Here is a 20,798-nt window from a genome sequence, read left to right as displayed (position 1 = left end):
ACTTTCTAACAAACACTCGCCTGCAAGCTCTTTGGTGACTGCAGCTATGCAGGAGTTGCATTTGGCAAGCCACGTTTTCCCTGTTATTGTAAAAAGTTTGTGTTTTGTATTCCAAAGCTGATGTCCAGCTCACTTCCCAGCACTGGTTGGCTCCTCACTCGTATCCAGGGGAGCACTAAGAGAAATGCTGACAACTTTTCTATGTGATCTAAATAAGCTCTGATCTCTCAGCAAGTAAAAAGTTTTGTCCCGGTTTTGGAGTGCTGAGTGACAGCCCAGTCTCACAGGTCTGATATTTGATGTGCCCATCTTGCCAGCGATGTTTTGATTTAGATCTTCAGACTCCTAGAAGAGAATTTAAATGATGAATTTTTGTTCAGGTAGTTTTAATCCTCCCTAAAAATGCAAGTGAGTGTCTGACGAGGACTAGTCACGTTTTGGCACCGAGGGTTTATAGCGAGCGCGTGTGCATTTCCCTGCTGCTCGCAGGGCTCGTGCTGAGGAGCACTCGTGAGTTATTAACTCCACTAGATGTCAGTGTCATCCTAGAAACTGAGAGCACGGCCATAAATCTGGGAGCGGAGCCGAGACCACCAGAGCTCTGTGGGAGCGTGTGCCGACCATTTCCTGCCTCAAGTGTGCATCAGGCGCTGAGAGGGCTGTTCAGATGCTGTTGACATTTGGAAAACTGTGGGTGATTTATATTGGAGTAGGTGTAAATTTGAGAAAGTGAATAAAGGGAAACATACGCATCTGCAGTCGAGGAAGAGGTCTGAGAGGAATATGAAATCAGCTGCGTGTGTTACAAACAGATTGAGCAGACAGGTTTGCAATAAGTGATAGCACAGGGAGAACCGTCTTGCCTGGCACCAGGGGAAGTTAATAGTTGTCTTAATGCCAAATAACTTGGGAAAAATTGGGGAAGAATCGAGTGCTGTGGGAAAAAACTCATGTCTTTTCTGAATTAGTTGTGTCTTTTATGATGTGACCATATTGAATACGGTGCAATCCGTGTCCTGGAGTTTGCTGACCCTGCTCGTAATGCAGGTCTCATGCCATGTCAGCCAAGCTGTAATCTGGAATTAGCAGACTGAGATGGCTATAAATAAGTAGATGTCCTGTCTGCTAAGAGCAAAACATGAAACTGAAAATATGTCAGCTGCATTTAGTTTGCTATGCTTGCTTTGTAGACTGTTACTTACATATGATTAGTATCTTTTACATTTGTTTAATTGCAAACTAATTCTTGTTACACAGCATAGGTAATATGTTTAGTTTCTTCCATGAAGTTCTCTTAGCATTGGGAAGAAAATGGGGTTAAGCAGAAAGAAGATGTGATTTTTTTTAAGTCTCTTAAGGCTTTTGATTTGGAATAGGATAGAGCATTTTAAACATGTTCTTGTTGAAGCACGTTATAGGTGGCATCTGATCATTATGACTTTGTTGGATATTAATATTTTCTGTCAAGCTATCATTGCAATAGGAGACTACCTACTTAGGCTTTAAAATAAAGCAGAAGGGTAAATGTCTTTTGTTTTTGCACGGTACAAACAGGGATGGTTAAATTATTGTGCAGCACAGGTGAAGATTTACACTTCAGGAAAGCACTGGTTGTTACTTCTTGTTGGATTTCATACGGGCTGAATGAACTTCAGGTACAGCGAGAGGCAGCTCCGTTCACATGTCAGTATTACCTGTCTTACATGATTGCAGATTTGCAGTCATGACCTCTTAAAAAGTTAAATAAACCTCCCTGGTTCAGTGTATTAGAGATCAGTACTGTTAGTTCTTGGGGCTCTCCGGGCTGTGGGTGCAGGATTCTGGTTGTGCCCGAGCTCAGCTGCTGTATTTTCCTGGGTCGAAAGCAACCTCATTCCTAGGCTCTGATTTGGGAAAGGTTTAGTGTTGACGTAAGGCTGCGTATGACTTCTGGTGCAAAGGGAAAATAGGTCAAATGGCATTTGAGACGGTCTTTTTATTTATTCATTTAATTTTTTGGGACCTTCTCTGGTTTGCTGTAAAGTTTTAAGTAGGATTGCTGTATGTCTTAACGTGACATCAAAGAAAATCCTAGCTAATGTTGATCCAGTGTGGTTTAGTGTCTGTTTTTTAATTGATATGATATAAAATGAAATGGATGCATTATAAATGCGAAAGCATGAAAGAGTAGGGTACCTCTCTATTTCGCTACATGATATAAACAGTGGAGCCTGATCCAATTCTCCCCCTGACAATGGCATGTACTCTCATTACCAGCAGCCAGAAAGGATTTGACTAACATCCATTCCTAGATTTGTATACTTGAAGTGTTTGACAACATTTTGCTTTGAAGCATTTCCCTGCTACATACAGCGTTCTTTGCTGCTGCAGTTACTTTTATGGAAGAGAAGATGCGATGGTTTAAAAATAAATAAATTAGTGCATAGTGTTTAGATTGCTTTTCAGAAACGGGATCCTTTCTTTTAAAACGAGACAAAAAGAAACATTCAAGTTGACAACTTCCCTCCCAAGGATTTGGCTACCTTCATTGAGTTCCTTTAGAATGTCACTTACGGCCGCTTTGCGCTATTGAAGTATTGTTTTGTGTTTTATTATTGGGAAGTGGCACTTTCAGATTCAGAAATCTGTCTTGAAGGAAGAGGAACAATAGTGATCTTGAACATTGGATTTCATCCCTCCCACTTGTTTTGCTTTCTTTCATTTATTCTTTGTTTAATTCCCTGCCATGTCATTCCATTGCCCCTAACCATAGTAACTAGTGATAGGAGCCTGCTCCCGGCAGAGCCGGGAAAAGCACAGCCTCCCCGCTGGGTAAATGTGGTGCTTAGGATGCTGTTACTTGAAGTCTTCCTCCGTGGGCTTTTTCCCTCCCCTTCCCTCCTTCCCCTCGCCCCCTGAAGCAACTGCTTGGGGCATTTGCTTCCTTCCATCCCTCCGCCTGCTCAGTGGGGGAATACAGAAAACAGGTATTAACTGCCTGCCATCCTGATGGCGCTCCCGACGTCGTTGCCTTTCAGTCATCCCTTTATGCCAAACATCAAACCCGGTGTTTTGTGTTGCTCTGGTTTTCATTAGCTTTCCGTTGTGGCACCGGACACCGCAAATGCATTCGTTTCATACATCATCTGTGATTTGAAAAGCACATGAAAATGTTTTCCCATTTTCAGTATTGTGTGAGTAATGTTCCTATTGAAAAGTAATGGAGTGAAGTTGTCACTTGTCAGATCAGTTATTAAGGAGGATGACTTTCAGCTCTTCCTTTTTTTTTGCTCTTTTTTTAAAATAAAATAAATCTGTCATATTGAATATACTTGTGTGTTCTTTCACAGTAATCGACCAGAGTCTGAATGACTTCTTATCATTGCTGTAGTCACGAAGGAAGCTCTGTGAGCTAACTCCGTAGGGCAGTTCTCTTTAGGGAAAGCCAAGTCAAGTTTTGAACATCGATTTAATTTTTCTCTTGTTGATGTTTCTTTTTCTCTGTTCAGAAAAATGTTTTTCAACCTCAGTTGGTACCTATTCTTGAAATTCCAGCTTTCTCAGCATGGAAAAGTAGAAAAAGGAGAGCTGTGAATTGGCAAAAAGAACAAAGTTAAGTGAATGCGATCAGAGGAAGTGTCATGAAATTGTGGTTTTAGATAGCCATTGATCTTTCTAAAATCCTACAGATTTTAGTTAATTGCATTACGTACGTATATTTATGTATACATATCAGATTTTCTCAGTGAGAAGCTGCAGCCTTCTTCGAGTAATGCTGCAAACTTGAGCAGTGTGATCTGCTGGCTGTTCAGGCATCGAGGCTGGAACTCTTTGAAACCCAAATCCCATTTCAAACAAGCGGAGGGCGGAAAATTGGAAATGGCAATTAGGTATTCAAATCCATTCAAATTTAGGGACTGCCGTGTACTCCTGTAGATTTTCCCCCTCCCGCTCTCGGTACGTTTGCGCGTCCAAATACTTCTTCCAGTTGCTTCAAAATAATAACGGCAACTTTCTTTTTGCTCCGCAGTCTCGGAAAGGGAGCGACCCAGACAAAGAGAAGAAGGTCCTGGAGAGCAGAACGGACAGCATCGGGAGCGGCCGCGCGATCCCAATTAAGCAGGTACGCAACGCGCTTTCTGCTTTGCCGTGCTTGGAGACGCACCTCGGGTCTGCAGCGCCGCGAGGCCGGCCCGCGCGCCAAGGTTTGTTTGATGTGCTCCAGTGATGAATGTGGAAGTCACTCACTTGACATCAATTAGGAGAGGTTCCTATGTGTATTAAAATAGGATCATTAGAATAAGAAGAGGGAAAATGTGACAACAGGCCTAATGAAGTGCAGTCTGCCGGCCTGCATATGGAGCGCGTTTCTCGGCTGCGCTGGCTTCAAAGGCTGCCTTTGTAGAGCCGGCTTTGATTGGGCCGCACACTGCCCATTTGACGGGGGGAAATCAGCGCGCCGCACAAGAGCCCCTTGTGATGGCAGGAATAGCCTGATGTGGCCCTAATTTGCTATCGCAGACGGACATCTGAACACAGTTTCAGGCTGGTTTGTAACAACAAGGCAATTAGTTGTGATAATCATAGCCGGTGTGTCAGCTGTGCACTCTTGTTTGTAATTTGCTAATGAAGGAATTGTAACTTTGATTAGGTTCAGTTTCATTTAGACCTTATTATATAAGAGAACATTTACAGCTGTAATGTGTGGCCTTAATTAAACTTCCTCATTACACAACAGGACTTGAATTCACGGATTTGTTTTGGTCTGTTTTACTAGCCTAGATGCACTTTCATTAGCCCGGAAACTGAATGCTAAATTGTAGCTCTGAACGCACTCCGAAAGGCAAAAGCGATACTGGAATCTAATGCAAAGTGTTTGGGTAAATGAGATCATTTACTTTTCCAAATTAAATTACGCTGAATTCGTGCAGTTGAGAACACTGCGCTGAACATTTGCATGGGATGCTTTACAAATGGTTTCTGCAGTAGTGTGTGTTTTGCAAGTATTTGGTTTCCTGCGAGTTACCGTGCTGCAGGCAGCACCAGTGCCAAATGAAGCAGCTTATCTTCTTCCCACCCAGTTCTTTTCCAGTTTCCTTTGGTTGCTTTGCTGCTTTCCAGATTCTCGCTTCCCTCTTCCCAGCGTGCTTCTAAACCCTACCTTGGCTGCTGGCTCATCGTGTCGAGGAGCCCTCCGTCTCCTGTTTGGTGCTGCTGTTTTGGAGGTTCTTTGTATATTGTTTTATGCTGGGGGTGAGGAAGGGGGGAGATGGCTCTGTACTCTTGCTTGCAGTGATTTCCTTTCTCAAAGCAGTTAGACTTGTTGGGGCCATCGGGCCGCAGAAGCGTAGTCATGTCCGTGAATCTTTAGGAGACAAATTTTAATCAAACACAGCAGTGTGACACCAGATAAGCTCCGTGTTTGGCTCAGTGTTCGGAGGAGGAGATTGCAGGCACGTGAAACAAGCTACGATTTTTTTCCTACAGCTTTTGTGTGCTATGAGGTGGGTTAGACCGACCGGATTCTTTTGGGTAATGCTAATTAAGCAAAACGGACCGTGAGTGCAGCTGAGAATAAGAAACAAATACATTGGGAAACACACTTTTCCCAGTGCTTATTTGAAGTGTACATACTCTTCTTTTCTAAAACGGCACTGCATGAAATGAATTTGTGTAAAAATGCACGTTTGGGACAGGCACGATGAGCATTTTAAGTGTGATCACACTGCAACGCAATTGAGGTATCCTCTACAATCACTTAGAATTTCTATATTGAAAATGTCTCCCTCCCACCCCTGCTTTATTTGTGGGATAAAAGAAGATGGAGCAGGGGAAAAACAAAACTTTTTTAATTAGAAACATAGAATTTCAAGAGGAAATGGAAACGTGTATGTGTGCTGCCAGTGTTTAATGGCAGTTGAAATATATGTATTAGTTTGAAGTGGCTTTTGATTACAAATTATACTGTTCTGAGCTAGTGTGCATCTTTCACCATCAGACAAGGCTCTGAAATGAGGCACTGGGGAGGCTTTCTCCTATCCACTGTACAGATAGCTCTTACTTAGAGGTGGTGATGAGTTACATTGCTGATCTGACTGTTATTGGTACGTTCTACAGGTGTGAGACACTTGGAGATCTCTCTGAGGAGGTAGAAATTCCTGCTAGAAAAGATGATCTCTGTTGCATTTAGTGCATTAACTGTGAATAAGACGGAGGGATGTGAAAAGGAACATTCGGACCTAAAAACTTCAGTAATATGTCACGCTACTGTGCTGCTTTCAATGAGAAACCCCTTCCATCAGGATGTTTCGGTGACAAATGGTCAGTGAATAGAAAGAGAAATCTCCTTTCACGAGGCTGAATGCAGATTGTAGTATTCACAGAGTTGCTGTGGAAAAGCTTTCTTATTATATTCTTAAAAGACTCTTTTTAATCTTTGTCCCCGTGTTTTCCAGTCTTTCCTCCTATTAGCCCAAAAGTCACATTGCTGCACCATCCCATGCTGCAATTACGAGTCACCTCCAGTTACATTAAACGTCCCACGACTTCTTGAAGCTGTTCTGGAGCAAGGTGCCTTTGCCAGCTTCATGCACATACCCTCCTCTTCTAAGGGAGGCAGTGACCAGACCTTTTTAATCCCACTGTCGGTACTTTGTTTTTCCCTCTGGAGGTGCTTTGGGTATGTGCATGTCACATACTTAAGAACTGGTGGCAGTGGGCCCCTGATGTAGGGGGTAAGTCTGAGCTTGCACTTGCAGATTGGTGCTTCTCTTCTGTTGATTGAGCTTGGTAGCACATTTAAGTAATTATTTTTAAAAAAGCCATAGGAAGGTGCAGGTTGAAATTCAGATACAGAGTGCTTCGTCTTCTCTGGTACTTGAAAAAAGGGTTATTCAAGAACAGCTAATAGAGAAGTCTCACTATTGAGATGGTGAACTCAGAGGCTTAGTTATCTGATAGATTTTGTGCTGCCTCACTGTGGGTTCTTCTTATCTACCCAGGGTGTCCCAAAAATCAGAAACAATGTCTCCCAAGTTGAAGGAAAGTTAATTGGAGATTGGAAATGTTCTCTTTTCAAGAAAAAAAGAAAACTCATCCGAGCTTGAGGGGCATGCAGAAGTGGAGGGGAACAGCTGGTATTGAGCAGGTGTGTTTCTGTGCCTCTTCCAGTCTGAAGAAGCAGAGTTGTACCAGCTCCTGCTTTCCTCTTATGGATCTCTGAGTTCCTGAGGGCCTGGGGGAGCAGGCACAGTTATAAACAGAGTCTGCTTCCTTGCAAGGGAACACCTCGCTCCTTCCTGACTTTAATTTGAAGCAATCGGGTTGAAAAGAGCTCATTTTCATATTTTTTCTTTCCTTTCTGATTGCTAAAACTTTTCCCTACACTGCTAAACATGGTTCTATTCAGCTGAGCCATTTAAAACCGTTTTGAAGAACCTTATAGTTTTTCAGCAGAAACCCAAAATGTTAGCAACAAAAAGTTGGTGTGCTGTCAAAATGTGAGTGGTAACTTTCACCAAGCTACTCTAAGGTGAATTGAATTTAGAAAGGTCGGTTTAAGGGAGAACTAAAAGAAAAGTGCTCAAAAATGAGAGGCTGGGTTTTGCTTACTTGGCAGCATCAACGTGCCATACAGTCTGTGCTCCTGGCACCCTTGGAGGGCTTTGGATGTGCCACAACTTTCCAAAAAGAAGGCAGAGATTGTGTTTAACACTTAGTGTGTTTTAGAGGCTGAGTGGTTTCCTCAGTATGAAATATCCTCTGCTCAAAACCACGTAGGCTGAAAATAAAGGCTTGTATCTGGTAGTCTGCGTGAATGTTCTGAAGTGTGCGCTAGGCTCTGTTTCAGAGCGACGTACTTTCAGCACGTTGGGGCTTTTGCAGCATTTGGGGAAGATTACTTTGTTTGCTGCAGTCCTGCAGAAGAGCATATTCAAATAAAAAAAAAAAATGACAACAAGAGAAATAAAAGCAAGAAGCTCAGCTCAGCGGTGAGTGGGCTTGTCATGTATTAATTTTTCATTGCTGTGGAGAATTGTACATACATAATCACTTGATTGCAGTGGGAGTTAGCGAGCTCCTATGGTGTCATTTGCATAAATCTTGTTAAGTCAATGGCAGTTAATGAAGTACAAATGAGCCTGGAGAAGGTGACATGCAAATCGTGGGTGGCAGATGGGAGGTCTGTTTTTGGGATGGCAGCTGTGTGCTTTTTCTTTTTTTTTTTTTTTCCTCCTCTCCCCCCTCCCTCCCAGACTGGAGTGTAAATAAATACGCAAGAGCTTGCCTTGACTTTCCGCTTCCAGATTCTCGTCCGTGGCATTTGCACTTATCACAGATGCCCATGTTATTATACAGCTGAACTGCATAACCTTGACTGCTCTTTTACGAAAAGCCACCTCACCGAAGCTTTGATGGGGTTTGCATTCTGACGGGTTACCCAAGCTCTGCTCGCAGTGAGCAGTGCTGTGCTTCTTGTGCCCCCAGATTCCAGCGCAGCTCCCGGGTGCATCATTCAGGGACAGCAAACATGCAGGCTGGCTTGAAAATAAATGTTCTCATGTTTAATATTAGCTGATGGCATAGCGAAAAATTTGCCATCCATGACTTGCAAAGGTGAACTTCAAAATCCATTCACTTCTCTGTTTGCAAATGGCTGTATTAATGGAGAAAGCTGAATAACTTATTCAGTCTTTACTTTTAGGTGATATTTCAGATGACCTTCTTTGCCCACTAGCGTGGCACATTTAAATACATTAAAGTAATCCTTGAATGAAATTAACTATTTTGTCTTTTTCACTCCGAATTAAAAATGGCAAACGTTTTTAGGGCTCAGATAGCAGTGGGGCTCTGCCAGCAAACTGGGTGGGAGTTCTGCTTTTAGGAAGAAGAGCTTGGTTCCTGGGTGCACGAGTGGCACTTTTGTCCTTAAGACGAGCACAGAGAGAACCAGAACTTGGTGTTTTGTTAAAGGTCGCTGCAAACTTGGGAAAAATAATGTTAAAATGCTTTCAACAAATGTCAGAGTTTGTATGAAAAGTGTCACCAGTTCCGTAACGTCCACAGTATTTGAGGCGTTGTGTTTTGTAATCCCTTAGCAGCAACTCTTTCAAGTGACTTTTAAGTCCAGTAGTGGACTCCCACGAATTTCAGCTGCCCATTATATTGTCACGTTTTGGTGCTCTCACATCGTGTCCTTGCCTTAGAGTGTCGCCGAAGCAAAGTTCCAAAAATTTCCTAACCAGGGGAAAAATCTCTGCTGTTTCTAAGATGTTCTTAGAAAAGCCAAGATAGAGGATTTGTGTTTAATTCAGGTGTTTGCTAGTGACCTCCCTTAGTGCATTGTCTGTGTACTACTCAATGGAAAGAATCTTGGGTAAACCAGGCAGTGCTTTGTAGGTGTCTGGAGGGAAGCTGTGCTGGTAAAGTCCAGCAGCTTGCCTCCTGCAGCCCAGCCAAGCACACGTCCTGTGGTGGGTGAGTGGCACAGGAACAGGCAGGGGGCAGCTTCTTGTCACCCTTCCTTAGGCACGTTCAGGCTTAGACAGTGTGTTTGCATTTCCTTCTGTGTTTCTTACCACTGAATCTCCAGTTATCAGTTTGTAACCTTTTAGCTCAGGTGGGACAAACGCCTTTATACCCTATCGTTGTCATTCCCTTGAGGATGGGATTTTTGCCTAGTGTAATTATTCTGATCTCCTGCCTGTCTACTGCTGTGTGCCCCTCAGCTCCTTTCCTCTCCCCTCTTCAGTGCTGTCTCAGTCCTGCTGCCTCCTCTTGATCACTGTTTTTCCCCTTCCTAACCTCATTTTCCTTTAAGCTTTAGCTCTAGATGGGACATGTCTGTGTACAGTAAAGCATGCCTGGTTTTTGTGCGGAATAACAGCGCTGCACAGTCCTTCATTTTGGCAAGTCTGGTAGTGTCTTTGAAATAGGACTTGAAAAGTGACGGTGTGCCACATCCAGTCAGTCAAACTGATTTGCTTAATCCTTCTCACTAGCCGAAGAGCTCCACAGTGCTTCAGGCAAGTGTCAGACCTGAAAGCCACCATCGACATGAACAACAAATGCTTTTTGCAGCAGGTTTTGTAAATGTTTATTTTGAGTCGACCGTTGACCAAAAGAGAGTACAAGTAATCAACCGCCTTAACGTCTTGTCCTGCTTGATTCATCTGACTTGACAGGGTGGAAGACGCTGGTATAGTGAGAGCAGGGTGCTCCCCACTGCAGCAGCTTGCACATTAACAGGCCTGAGTCGGTGCTGAGCACCACAGCTCACCCTATTGCTCTTCCATCTGCATGCAACATCAAGCTCTGTTCTGGAGTAAGAATGGCGTGTAGCATTTCAAAGGAAAGCCAACGGCAGATGTCTGGAGGACCCGTCCATCTCCAGGATTTACTTGCTTTAAATGACACACGTGTCCTCGGTAACCTGACCTGCTGCACAGCCACTGCCTGCAGCCTGAGCTCATGGCTCCTTCACATAGAGCCCCAGGGTGCTGCCTTGTGCTGCTGCTCACTTCTCTGCCCCAAAGGGCTTACCGAAGCTGCTGCTGCTCCAGGATCCTGGGGACTTCTGAATAGCTCTTTGCGATCCAAGACTGGTGGCTTTCCAAAATTCAGAAATGACACGACTGACAAGGCACTGGCAAATGGTAGACTTTCATTTATTTATATCTACCGTGAGGTGTAATTTACCCTGTCACACTTCTGTCTAATCACAGTAATCAGGATCCAGATATGCTTGTACAAACACAAGAGTATGGGCGTTAGCCAAATACTCTTAGTGCTGAAATCTTCTGTGTAATTCCTCTGCAATTGTTTATAATCAGAACATACACATTTTTGCTGTGTTTTTAATTAGTTGATTACTAGTTATAAAATGTTTTGTACTCACTATGGTTCTGTAAATTGTTAACTGGTAGCTACCAGTATAATTAAATATTTCAGAACACTTGGCTATGGTTGCACTGAACTGTGAAGAAATAATGTTATATAGCCAATCAAAAAGAGATACTTGTAAACTCATTTAAAGCGTCAGAGTGTGTTAGGACTATCATGGTGATGCTTATTGCAGGAGAAATTAAAGATACAGTTTTGTGCTAAGAGGCAATACAGAAATTAGTTCCTGAATTAGTTGTTAATTGATTTGGTAATTCCCTCGGGTCTGCATGCTCTTTTTTCCTTTTTCATTGTTGCATTCAGTTAACAGTGACTATTCCCAGTGCACTTGAAATATTTTTTCCAATTAGATCAAATGTGCCCTTACGTCAGAGGAACAGCTCCAGCTTTGCATTCACCTGCTTGGAACAGCATTTCATTTGATTGTGAAAGCTGTTTTGTTGTGCTGGTGGTGGTTTCCAGATACTGCCCCAAGAAAAGCAGTAGTCCTGACTATTTGTAATGAAATAACATGGAAAGGTTGCTGGATTTCAGTTAGAATTAAGATCCTGTCATTATTTATTATTTTTTCTTCCCAGTGTATCCACTTGCAATGGATGCATGCAGGGATTTGTCACCTGTAAAGCCTGCTATTTTGTTGGTATCCTCAGTGGATCTGTGCGGTTCAGCTCGGTGCACTGCTCTGTTGGAAACCCAACACAACCCTCAAAGCTCCGAGCATGAAACCCTCCCTGCCTGAGGTTAAGGTTCCTGCCTGTGTCAATCCAGGGGAATTTGGCCCCTTTGGGCCTTTAGCCAAAGGAGGTAGACAGAGGTAGGAACCCCAGCACCCCTCAGACCGGGACAGTTCCTCTTTTCCTACCACCAGGTCCCAGTGAGGCACCTACTTCATCCCACTGTCTGGGTTCTATTTTTGTCCAAAGGTTGCAGAAGAAAGCTGGGATTTGGGTCTTTTTGTTACAAGGACTGAATTTCTTCAATGTTTCTTTTAATTGATGTCTGCCTAGTATTTAAGAGGCCTGAAAATGCAAGTTTTCTGTCTCCCATCCTATAAATTGCTCTTGTTATAGCTCTTACTCCCTGCAAAATTGTCGTGGTAGTCTCAGGCATGCAAAGACAAAGTGAGCAGCGTTCAGTTGCTCCGCATATATAGTTAAAGTCATTATTTTATCAGTTTCCAATTAATGTTTGGTAGGGGCTGAGGTGATGTTCGAGAGTTATAGAGGCTTTACAGTAATATTATTTTCCTAAAATTGAATTCTATAGTGATGTGCATATTGCTTTCATACCTCTAAGGATCTATAAATGAGACATTATTAATACAATTTTCAGAGAAATTATCTTCCTATCAATGTTTTAACTGCCTCTCACCCTAAGAAGCTACAACTGAAGTCAGTGGGAGCCTCTTGGATTTTCCTTACAGTCACAAGCTGTGATAGAGAGGTACTGGCTTGCTCATAACTTTTCCCAGCTTACAAGTGTGTTTTTATGATGCATTACATTCTAAACATAATTACTCAATTTACTTAATAAAGAATAATGTTTAAAAGCTTGTTACTGTCACTTATGGCAGTGGACACAATTTCAAAAGTAGTATCCCACTTATATGACCAAACTTCAAAGAGTGAGCAAAAGTAAGGCAACGGTAAGAAGAAAAGTAACAGACAAGTTAAGGAAGAAGTAGGACTGCAAGCCTGCAAGAGGAAAACCAAACAGTCTTCCTTGCGGGGCTTTGGGTAATTTAATCCACTTGGTCTTCTCATCCTCTTCTGTGTGCATTGTATTGCAAAACCTGTGCACGTTGGAAGCAAGAGCAGAACATGGTGGAGAAGTGTCAAGAGTGCTTTGGAGGAGAGGAGGAGGGAATGATCGAAAGCAATGTAGGTATAAAAGAGAACATCAATAAAGAAAGCCATAATATGACTTTAAAAAATTTATTAGAATTTTCCAGTGCTGAAATGGTGTAATATATCAAGGTGGCATCTCAATGTGACATGCAGAGATTGGCAGGAATGAGGTCACTGAGGTATCTTCACTGTTGCCCTTAGGCTAAGAGTTGGCCCCTAGCCAGAAGCCTAGACTGAGCTTGTTGTACATAGAGGCTGCTTTAGTAGTTTATCTCCATATTGAATCACAGAAATGCTTACAAGAGGCATTCTTTTTTATTTGAGCCATCTCTAGCTCTCCTTGATAATTAAAGAAAAAAAAAAAAGCAACCTACTGAAACTGTGGAATGGTTTCTTGAGTGCATTATTTTATAAATGGTGGGTGGAAATAACTGACCTTATTTTTGGTATATGAGATCTGCTGATGCCTTCATACTAGTGATCTCTCATTGAGTGATAACGGGGTAATGAAAATTACTGCAAATCCTTCAGGACCAAGATTTGCTTTCAAGGCTGTGCACATTGTGTGTTGGTTCTTCTTTCATGGAAGCTCGTTGGAGGTATCAGTGCCAAACAAACATTCCTGTGACACAAATGTCTTTGTTTCGAGGAGCTGCTCTCTATTGGAGGTGAGTCTGTATGTGTCTGTGCTAACTTTGGTGGCTGCAGTTCTTCCTCTGAGGGCATGAGTGAGGAATTAGGAGGGAGAAGTGACATAACAAGATTAAGTAGAACGCTTATGACAGTTACCAAGTGAGACTGCCTGATAGACTTTGGTTGACACGATGATTATTAATATGTTGTAAAGATGTTTTGGGGATTCCGCCATATTTGTATGGTTGCCAGCAAAATGTTGACAGTTGCATTGTGGTTAATAAATTCATTTAGATTTATAAGCATTGTTTACAGAACCTGTTCGCCTGCTGAAACTCTAACAGCATCTGTTCCTTCTTACTAATTAACTGCTAATTACGAATGAGCTTTGTGTGTTTGTCAGTATAACTGGCTCATGCATTTTGTAAGGAACATTAACAAATTGATTTACATAGTGGTAAAGCAATCAAAAGAGTAAACTGAACAGCACGCATTTAAAGCCCTTTAGCCTAATTTTTTGAATGAGGCAAACCTTGGGCATCCGAAATATTTTCATAATTCTTTTGCTACCTTAAGTTTGTGGGTAATTGTATGTAAGTCTGAATCAGGGCTGTTGGTCCACCATCCCTTGTTGTGTTTGCATTGAAAAAGCATTGGCACTGCTGGTGTTTCACGTTTGTGGGCCCGTGTTAGTGCAGAATGTAAATAGCGATGGCAAATTGCAAATAGTAGTGAGGTGAGGAAGGAGTATTTCTGGTAAGGGGGGGCAGTAGGGTGTGTGGAATGAAGGTGCTCTGTACAGCTTGCTTGTGATCAGTCTCCGCCATAGCAGCTATGGTGGTCACTGCCTTGTTGTTAAAATGCCCTTCTCTCTAAACCTGCTTTTATTCTTCAAAACCCTTCTGACTCCGGTAATTAGCAGCACAGCTCAGCAGATGGGCCAGATGTTGGCACTTAAATATTTTGAATTTAAATGGAATAATTCAGTAGCACAACTCCTTAAACTAAAACTAACCCAAATCACTGATTTATTTTGCTCGAGTTCGGGTAAGGAGAAAAATCAGATAACTGCACCTTCTGTTTATCAGAATCCTTTACTGGATGATAAGTGTGAGATGAATGAGGTCATCGGGTGACATGGGGTTATTTCACGTACAGTTGTCCCAGAGTTGTAAAGCTTGAAATGAAGACTGCAATAACACAAACACACAGCTGCAGGACTGAGTTTTCCTGAGTGGCTTAATGTAAGTGTGAGAAATAGGCTGGTATATATAGAATAAAACCTGCCAGAAAAGCTTGATTGCTTTTTTTGATAGGAATTCCAAATAAGTGGATGTAGCAAACATAACAGATGCAAAATGTTTGGATTTTAGAAAAGCATTTTGAAAATGCCTTGCTAACTCTTAATTGAAAATGTATTCAAATTCATTTGGCTAAAAACCGTGATGTGGATTGGAAACAGTCTGCATGATCATAAACAAGTTAGAGCTGGAGCACAGTTGGGGCTGGCTGGAAGCAGGACAGAGCTTGGTTCAGCACCAGGCCTGCTTCCATGCAGCAGTACCATAGGCGATAGGGTTGTGAGTGGAAGCAAACAAATAGCAACCACAGTTGTAATCTATATTATAAATGGTAGAGAGAGGCACGTCGTGAAGGTTACAAGGACCAGAGATGGTGGCAAAATAGAACAAGGTTTGATGCAAACAGATGCAGATCTGTTAACAGAAGCGTAATAATCTTATTCTGTCCAAGCTGGTTGCATGTCAGACTTCTTGCTTCGTTGTCGTTTGTGGTACATGCCACTGCTGTCTGCCTGCTTGAGAAAGTCTATTTCCATCCTTCTTTAAACTCATGGTGAAATCAAAGGCAATATGGTAGAGTAATCTAGGCAGGGTGATGGGAAATGAACCAAAGCTTCTAATTTGAATTGAAACCCAGCTGCCCTCATTTTTGTTGTTGCAACCCAATCCTGGAGTGTGTTCTGTACAAAGACACTTCTCTAACAGCCCTCAGTGGCATAAAGCTGTTGATGTGCCTGGAATGGGCACTTCCACTGCAGCTGTGTCTGCAGTATGAACTCAGTAGCTTCTCTTCCAAACATGAACACTTGGGTTTTCAGTCTTGTACTCTAAACCAGACCCAGGAGTGACACGTGTGGCAGTTCAGTGTGGTTTCAGATCTGGGAATTGAGTGCAAGAAATGGTGGATGTGCTTTGGGAATAAAACAGCATTGCATCGCAGGAGAAAAGGGATCTGACTCGAGCATCAAAAATGACTATTTAAGAAACATACTCTAAGATGCATGTGACTTTTTTTTTTTTTTTTATTACACTCAGTGATGAGGTGAAGTGCTCAAGGCAGTGCTGGAGAGAGAATCCCATCTCTGTGGCTCTGCTTCCAGATTGGTCTGTCTGAAGGTCTTTGGCACTGCCCATCGCAGCACTAATCAGTATATGTTAGCTCTAGTAATGCGAGTTCTTGTATCACACAACTGCATATAAGATGAGAGAGGGGAAATTACTTCTAATTGTAAAATTATGTAGGAATTTAGAGTGTTTGCCAGGAAAAGAACTGTTGCTGATCTACTGTGAGACATAAGCACACAGCTATGGGATGATTATAAAGAGATTATTTCAGACTTAATTCTAAGCGAAAGCTACTGGACTTTGGGGGCTGTCAGACTCTAAAATTCTATTTATAAAGGAACAGTAGAAAAAACGTAATGACATGGACTTTCATGGGGAAAAAAAAAAGGGAGTGGGGAGAGCTATTGAGACATGTAAACAGATTCTGTAAGTGCAGGCACAGAGTTCATTTCTTTCCCCTTCGTAGTGAATATGATTCTTTGTCACAAAAGAAAAATACCAAGACATACCATTTGCAGAATGGTTTATAGTACAGTATATCACCCTATTATGAGTGACAGTATTTAAATGGTTGGGTAGAGAGCTGGAGAACTGCAAATCAAGTTGCTAGGTTAACGTCTAATGCTCTCTTCTCTTGTGTGAATATTTCAGGAGGGAAAAATTAAGAAATCTTTGAGTGCAGGAGGTATTGGAAGGAAAATCAATTAAAATAGCAGTGCAAGTAGTTGAATTGTTTAGAAATTCTGAGTCATCCTTTTGTATGGTAAATGTTGCTCTCAGTTTGTAAGCGTAGATGAGAAACAAAACGTGCACCATCACAGTCGTTAGTGCTTTAATCTTGCAGATAGTGATTTCTTCAGTAATTCCTGATACAGATTAAGTGACACTTAATTCAAATTCAGTGACGTTTCTTATTGTCAATGTGATGTGGTGAAGAAATAGGTTTATTGAATCTTTATAGAGCACAAAGGTGGCAAACTCTTTGCTCCTGTAGAAGGGGAAGCGGCAGACAAAAGCATTGGGCTTTAAAGGTAAGAGGAAGATAGGAGAGCATGCCAATATGATGGATAACAGAAATAGAGAAGCAGAATTCACATGGAAAATAGTGCTGCTGTGAGAGTTCAGGTGAAAATGAAAGGGAAACAAAATGTGTAGTAAACAGGTAAGGGGAAGGAGGAGGAATATTGAACAAAGGCTATTGAACAAAGATGGGAAGCAAAAACAGAAAAACAGGTGACATTCAATAACATCTAAAAATCTTAAGCGTCTTTCAGAAAGTAGCACACCAGTCCCTAGAGGTGCCTGGTTCCTAAGGTGCCTAAGCATGAAGCACGGTGATTGATTGCCAACTTGAAGCAATGCATCGGTGCCCCTGGTGCTCTGCTATTTCGGCACATTGTCAATGCCTCTGAGCTGTTTCCGATTGAACAGTCTTAAGAGCTTTCAGTCTATAGATTTTGGTAACAAATGCATTGGAGTTGATGCATGTAAGCTGTCAGAGTGCGAGTTTTCCCACTGTTGAAATTTGAAGGCAAAATATCAGCATCTGTCCGGAATGGTTCTGATGTTGTGAAAATAAAATATGTAAGATGGAGGTTTCCTTTTCTGGAAGGGGAACAAAGTGTCTTAAGAGAGTCAGCATCTCTATCTAGAGCATTATGTGGGACGGGACTACCTTCCAGAACGGGATCAGCATGCAGAAATACTGACCTGCAGGGTCAAACAGAGAGGTGTGGTGAGGTTGGTTATGCCAGGCAAAGGCTTCAGGAAACAGTACGTCTTCCCTGTGTAATACAGATGTGTTTGGAGAAGGTCTGAGAGAGAAAACTCATTTCTGGGTCGCGGCAGATAGAGCCTCCCTTAGTTCAGGGATTGGAAAATCATGCTAGTTTAAGTTTAGTCTTCTGCAGGAATATTCTTTTGTAGCTCATTTCTGTACTGTCAGAATGCTGCTGATGTGCTGGTCCCAGAGAGCTCTGTTGTGGGGTGGGCAGACATGGCACAAGTTTACTCCTGTGTAACACAGTAGTGCTTGGGCACCTGATTTGCTTTCCTTGTTTGTAGCTTTTGGCTTCTGCTGCAACCCTGAAACAGATAGCTCCCATGTTTATTTACCTCTGAAATCCCAAAAGATTAAGCTGACCCAGCTAGTTGAAAACTCATATTGCCAGATAGTTTGCATTTATATGCACATTTTAAGAACAAATTTCAGTAGGTGGTATATAAAGAAAGGTTCTCTGTGTCCTTAGCAAAGCTGGGTTTTAAGAGCTCGCAATTAATTACTTCCTTGCTTTTGAATAATTTGGTACCACAGATATTTTTAGTGCTTTGTATTAGGGAAGAAATAGCAGCGACTGTTGTATCTCCATTTGAAGCAGCGACAATATGATGCAGAAATTCTTGTGGTTTTTCTGACAGTAGGACATTAATCAATAGGTGAATGCATTCTCCAAAGAATTCTACTGTGCAGTTATTCATGCTTATTCGTAATTGTTTTAATTTTTATAGACATGCTTTGAGGTTTTGGATTGTAGATATTTTCTTTTGGAAGATGCACCAGTGTCTCTTGGGGTTTTTTGTTGTTTTTGTTGTTGTTGTTGTTACAAATAGAACTTGAATTTGAGATACTCGTATCCTCAAGATAGATAATAACCAAGATAAGCAGTGAAACCCTGATAAGCAAGTTTTTCCCCAGGTGATGCATCTCTCTTTCTACCATGTTGACCTGAGCTCCATGAGCTCCGCCCTCCTCACGCCATCTCCAGTCTTCCCACCAACAGCGCTACCTAAACCCACTGTGGTCAGTTAGGTTCATGTATCACCTAAGGAGCTATGTCTTAAAAACCTACTGAAAACCTAACTTGAAAAACCATTCTAAAAATGCTTTAATTTGTGTACAGCAGATACAATTACAGTACATTTGCCAAAAGGAGGAAGTAATAAACCCTTGTAATAACATGGGATTTGTCTTTCCGTAGACCCTTTCCTTGCAAATGCCACAGGTATTATTGCAGCCTTAAGTCCATCCCCAAGAGATGGAGACAGCAGTGCTGACACACACCATTCTGTGCTCAGGTCCAGCTGCTCCCCAGCTAACACAGTCCCTCACACTGGCACTTAACCTCAGCAGGAAACATAATCCTTGAGTTACAGAGCATTAGTTTGAAATGAAGTCTGTATTTACACTGTTTGGACTCTGAGCAGGGGCAGAGGAAGCATAGCCAGGGGTTCTGTGCAGAGAAAATACGCACGTCATGTTGAGAAGTTTGGGAGGACAGGTGTAGAAAATGGAACGTAAGTAGTTATGCTTGGTTTTGGTCTTCTTTAATTATCTGTCCATTCTGTACAAGCGCTTTCCAACACCTCATTAATAGGGATTTTGTCTGGTACTGTCTGTGAAGAGTTGTCACCATTAAGCTAGTTATAATAGTGACAAATTAATGCACATCTGCACTTTTCCCTATGGTGTGCAAAGAATAATATATTACACAAACTGCTTGGAGAAACCACGGTTTAAATATTTTAGTGATGTGATATCTAACACTGATCTGACAGATCTCTAATAACTTATTGGTAGCATTCACTTTGTAATGCTGCTGCACAATAAATGTAGTTTTTCCCTGGTTGTTTAGTTTGGAGAATCCCTGAATTGATCTCCCTTCGTCTGAAAGGTATCCTGGAGATGGTGTTTGCCAGAGCTCTAAGTAAAAATGACTTTGTTCTCTGCTATGTTAAATTGGCTGGTTAATTCTGGTGTTATTTACCCTGTAATTCATTAGTTTTACTCTACCATTGGCAGCTGACAGGCTGTAATTTCATGCCTTGCAATAAAAGATGTCTCATAATCTGCTTCATTTAGCAGCAAGAGAATTTAATGAAATTAACTGCAGCCCTAATTATGCTAGTGAATACTAAAGACTGCTATCAAGTTTCCTCAGAAAAGGACAAGGTCCACCTCATGAAGGATTTAGAATATAATTTCCTGGGAAAAGTTGCAAATGTCTCCTTCTATTGGCCAACAAGGGCCAATTACAAGTGCTGATACGACTTTAATGAACTAGTTTATTCTGAGTACCTCTCAAGGAATTTTTGTATTGTTGTTTTTCTAAATATTTGAGCAAATTTTGAGAGGGTTCTCTGCTTTGCAATAGCTGACCTATGAACGTTTGTTTTACTCAGATTTCAAGGGATTTATCCGCCTTGTTGCTGAATGCTTCCCTTTTCCAGCCAGCAAGGTAGCCCAAATATTGTTTACTTCTTTATAGTTGTCTTGGGAGTTCTACATCCCAGAGAATAATGAATACTTCTTCTGCCATGATTCCTTGGAATTTCATAGCCGAATTACACAAAAACAAGAATTGAAAGGAAATACCAAAATTCACAAGGAAGCCTGACAGAAGAGTAGTACAGTTATGTGAATGCAGATGGAGAATAGATTCTGAGTGTTCCTGGGGTGATGGAAGCAAGGAGGTTGTTCTTCACAGTTTTGTTAACTACATGATTTCTGTGTCTATTTGTAACTTCACATTTAAAAGGCCTTATTTTATTTGTGGCACGATTTTCTTGATTTCCATTTCAAAGTATTGGTTGATGTATTTTTGCCAAATGCGTGCTAGCTGCTTGCTAAGCGCTGCCACACTTAAACAACATGATGTGAAATGTAACCACCATTTTATGGCTTAAACGATGTTAAATGTAGTTAATTGGAAAAACTTTTAACTGCAGAGAATTTCCCTATGAATAGCCTTCATAATAACCATCTCACTATAAAACGCAAAATGCTTTGCTCACAAGGACAACTGTACTATAAAGGTGAAGTGTATTGATCAAATTACCTGAGATAATAAACTTCGGATGAATAACTTCTGTATTGATGAATGGGAGAAGTCTGCCTTTTTGCCTGATATTGTTGGTGTGATGGGAAGGCTGTTGAGAGAACAGTGTTATACTGCGTGTGATTGTTTCAATCAATGTTTATATTTTTAAGTTAAATAGCAGTGTGAAATTGTTGGTGGAAAATTGCTTTGGGGTTTTTACTGTTTCTCTGTTCCTGTTTCTTTTTTTTCTAATC

General features: G+C 41.6%; 1 protein-coding gene across 17 annotated transcripts in view; it reads left to right on the top strand.

Annotated features, from left to right (window-relative positions):
• AGAP1 (ArfGAP with GTPase domain, ankyrin repeat and PH domain 1) overlaps positions 1-20,798 on the top strand; it is a 295,523-nt gene that overhangs the window by 135,237 nt on the left and 139,488 nt on the right. For all 17 annotated transcript variants that reach the window (XM_040703942.2, XM_004942493.5, XM_421880.8 and 14 more), the window contains one exon: positions 4,010-4,102. In XM_040703942.2, coding sequence (XP_040559876.1) covers positions 4,010-4,102 — 93 coding nt within the window. The remainder of the gene's footprint in view (positions 1-4,009; positions 4,103-20,798) is intronic.

Source organism: Gallus gallus, chromosome 7 (assembly GCF_016699485.2).
Source record: "Gallus gallus isolate bGalGal1 chromosome 7, bGalGal1.mat.broiler.GRCg7b, whole genome shotgun sequence".
In the NCBI taxonomy this organism is placed as follows: domain Eukaryota; kingdom Metazoa; phylum Chordata; class Aves; order Galliformes; family Phasianidae; genus Gallus; species Gallus gallus.
The sequence above is the reverse complement of the archived record's forward strand: the minus strand, read 5'-3'. Positions and strand labels throughout refer to the sequence as shown.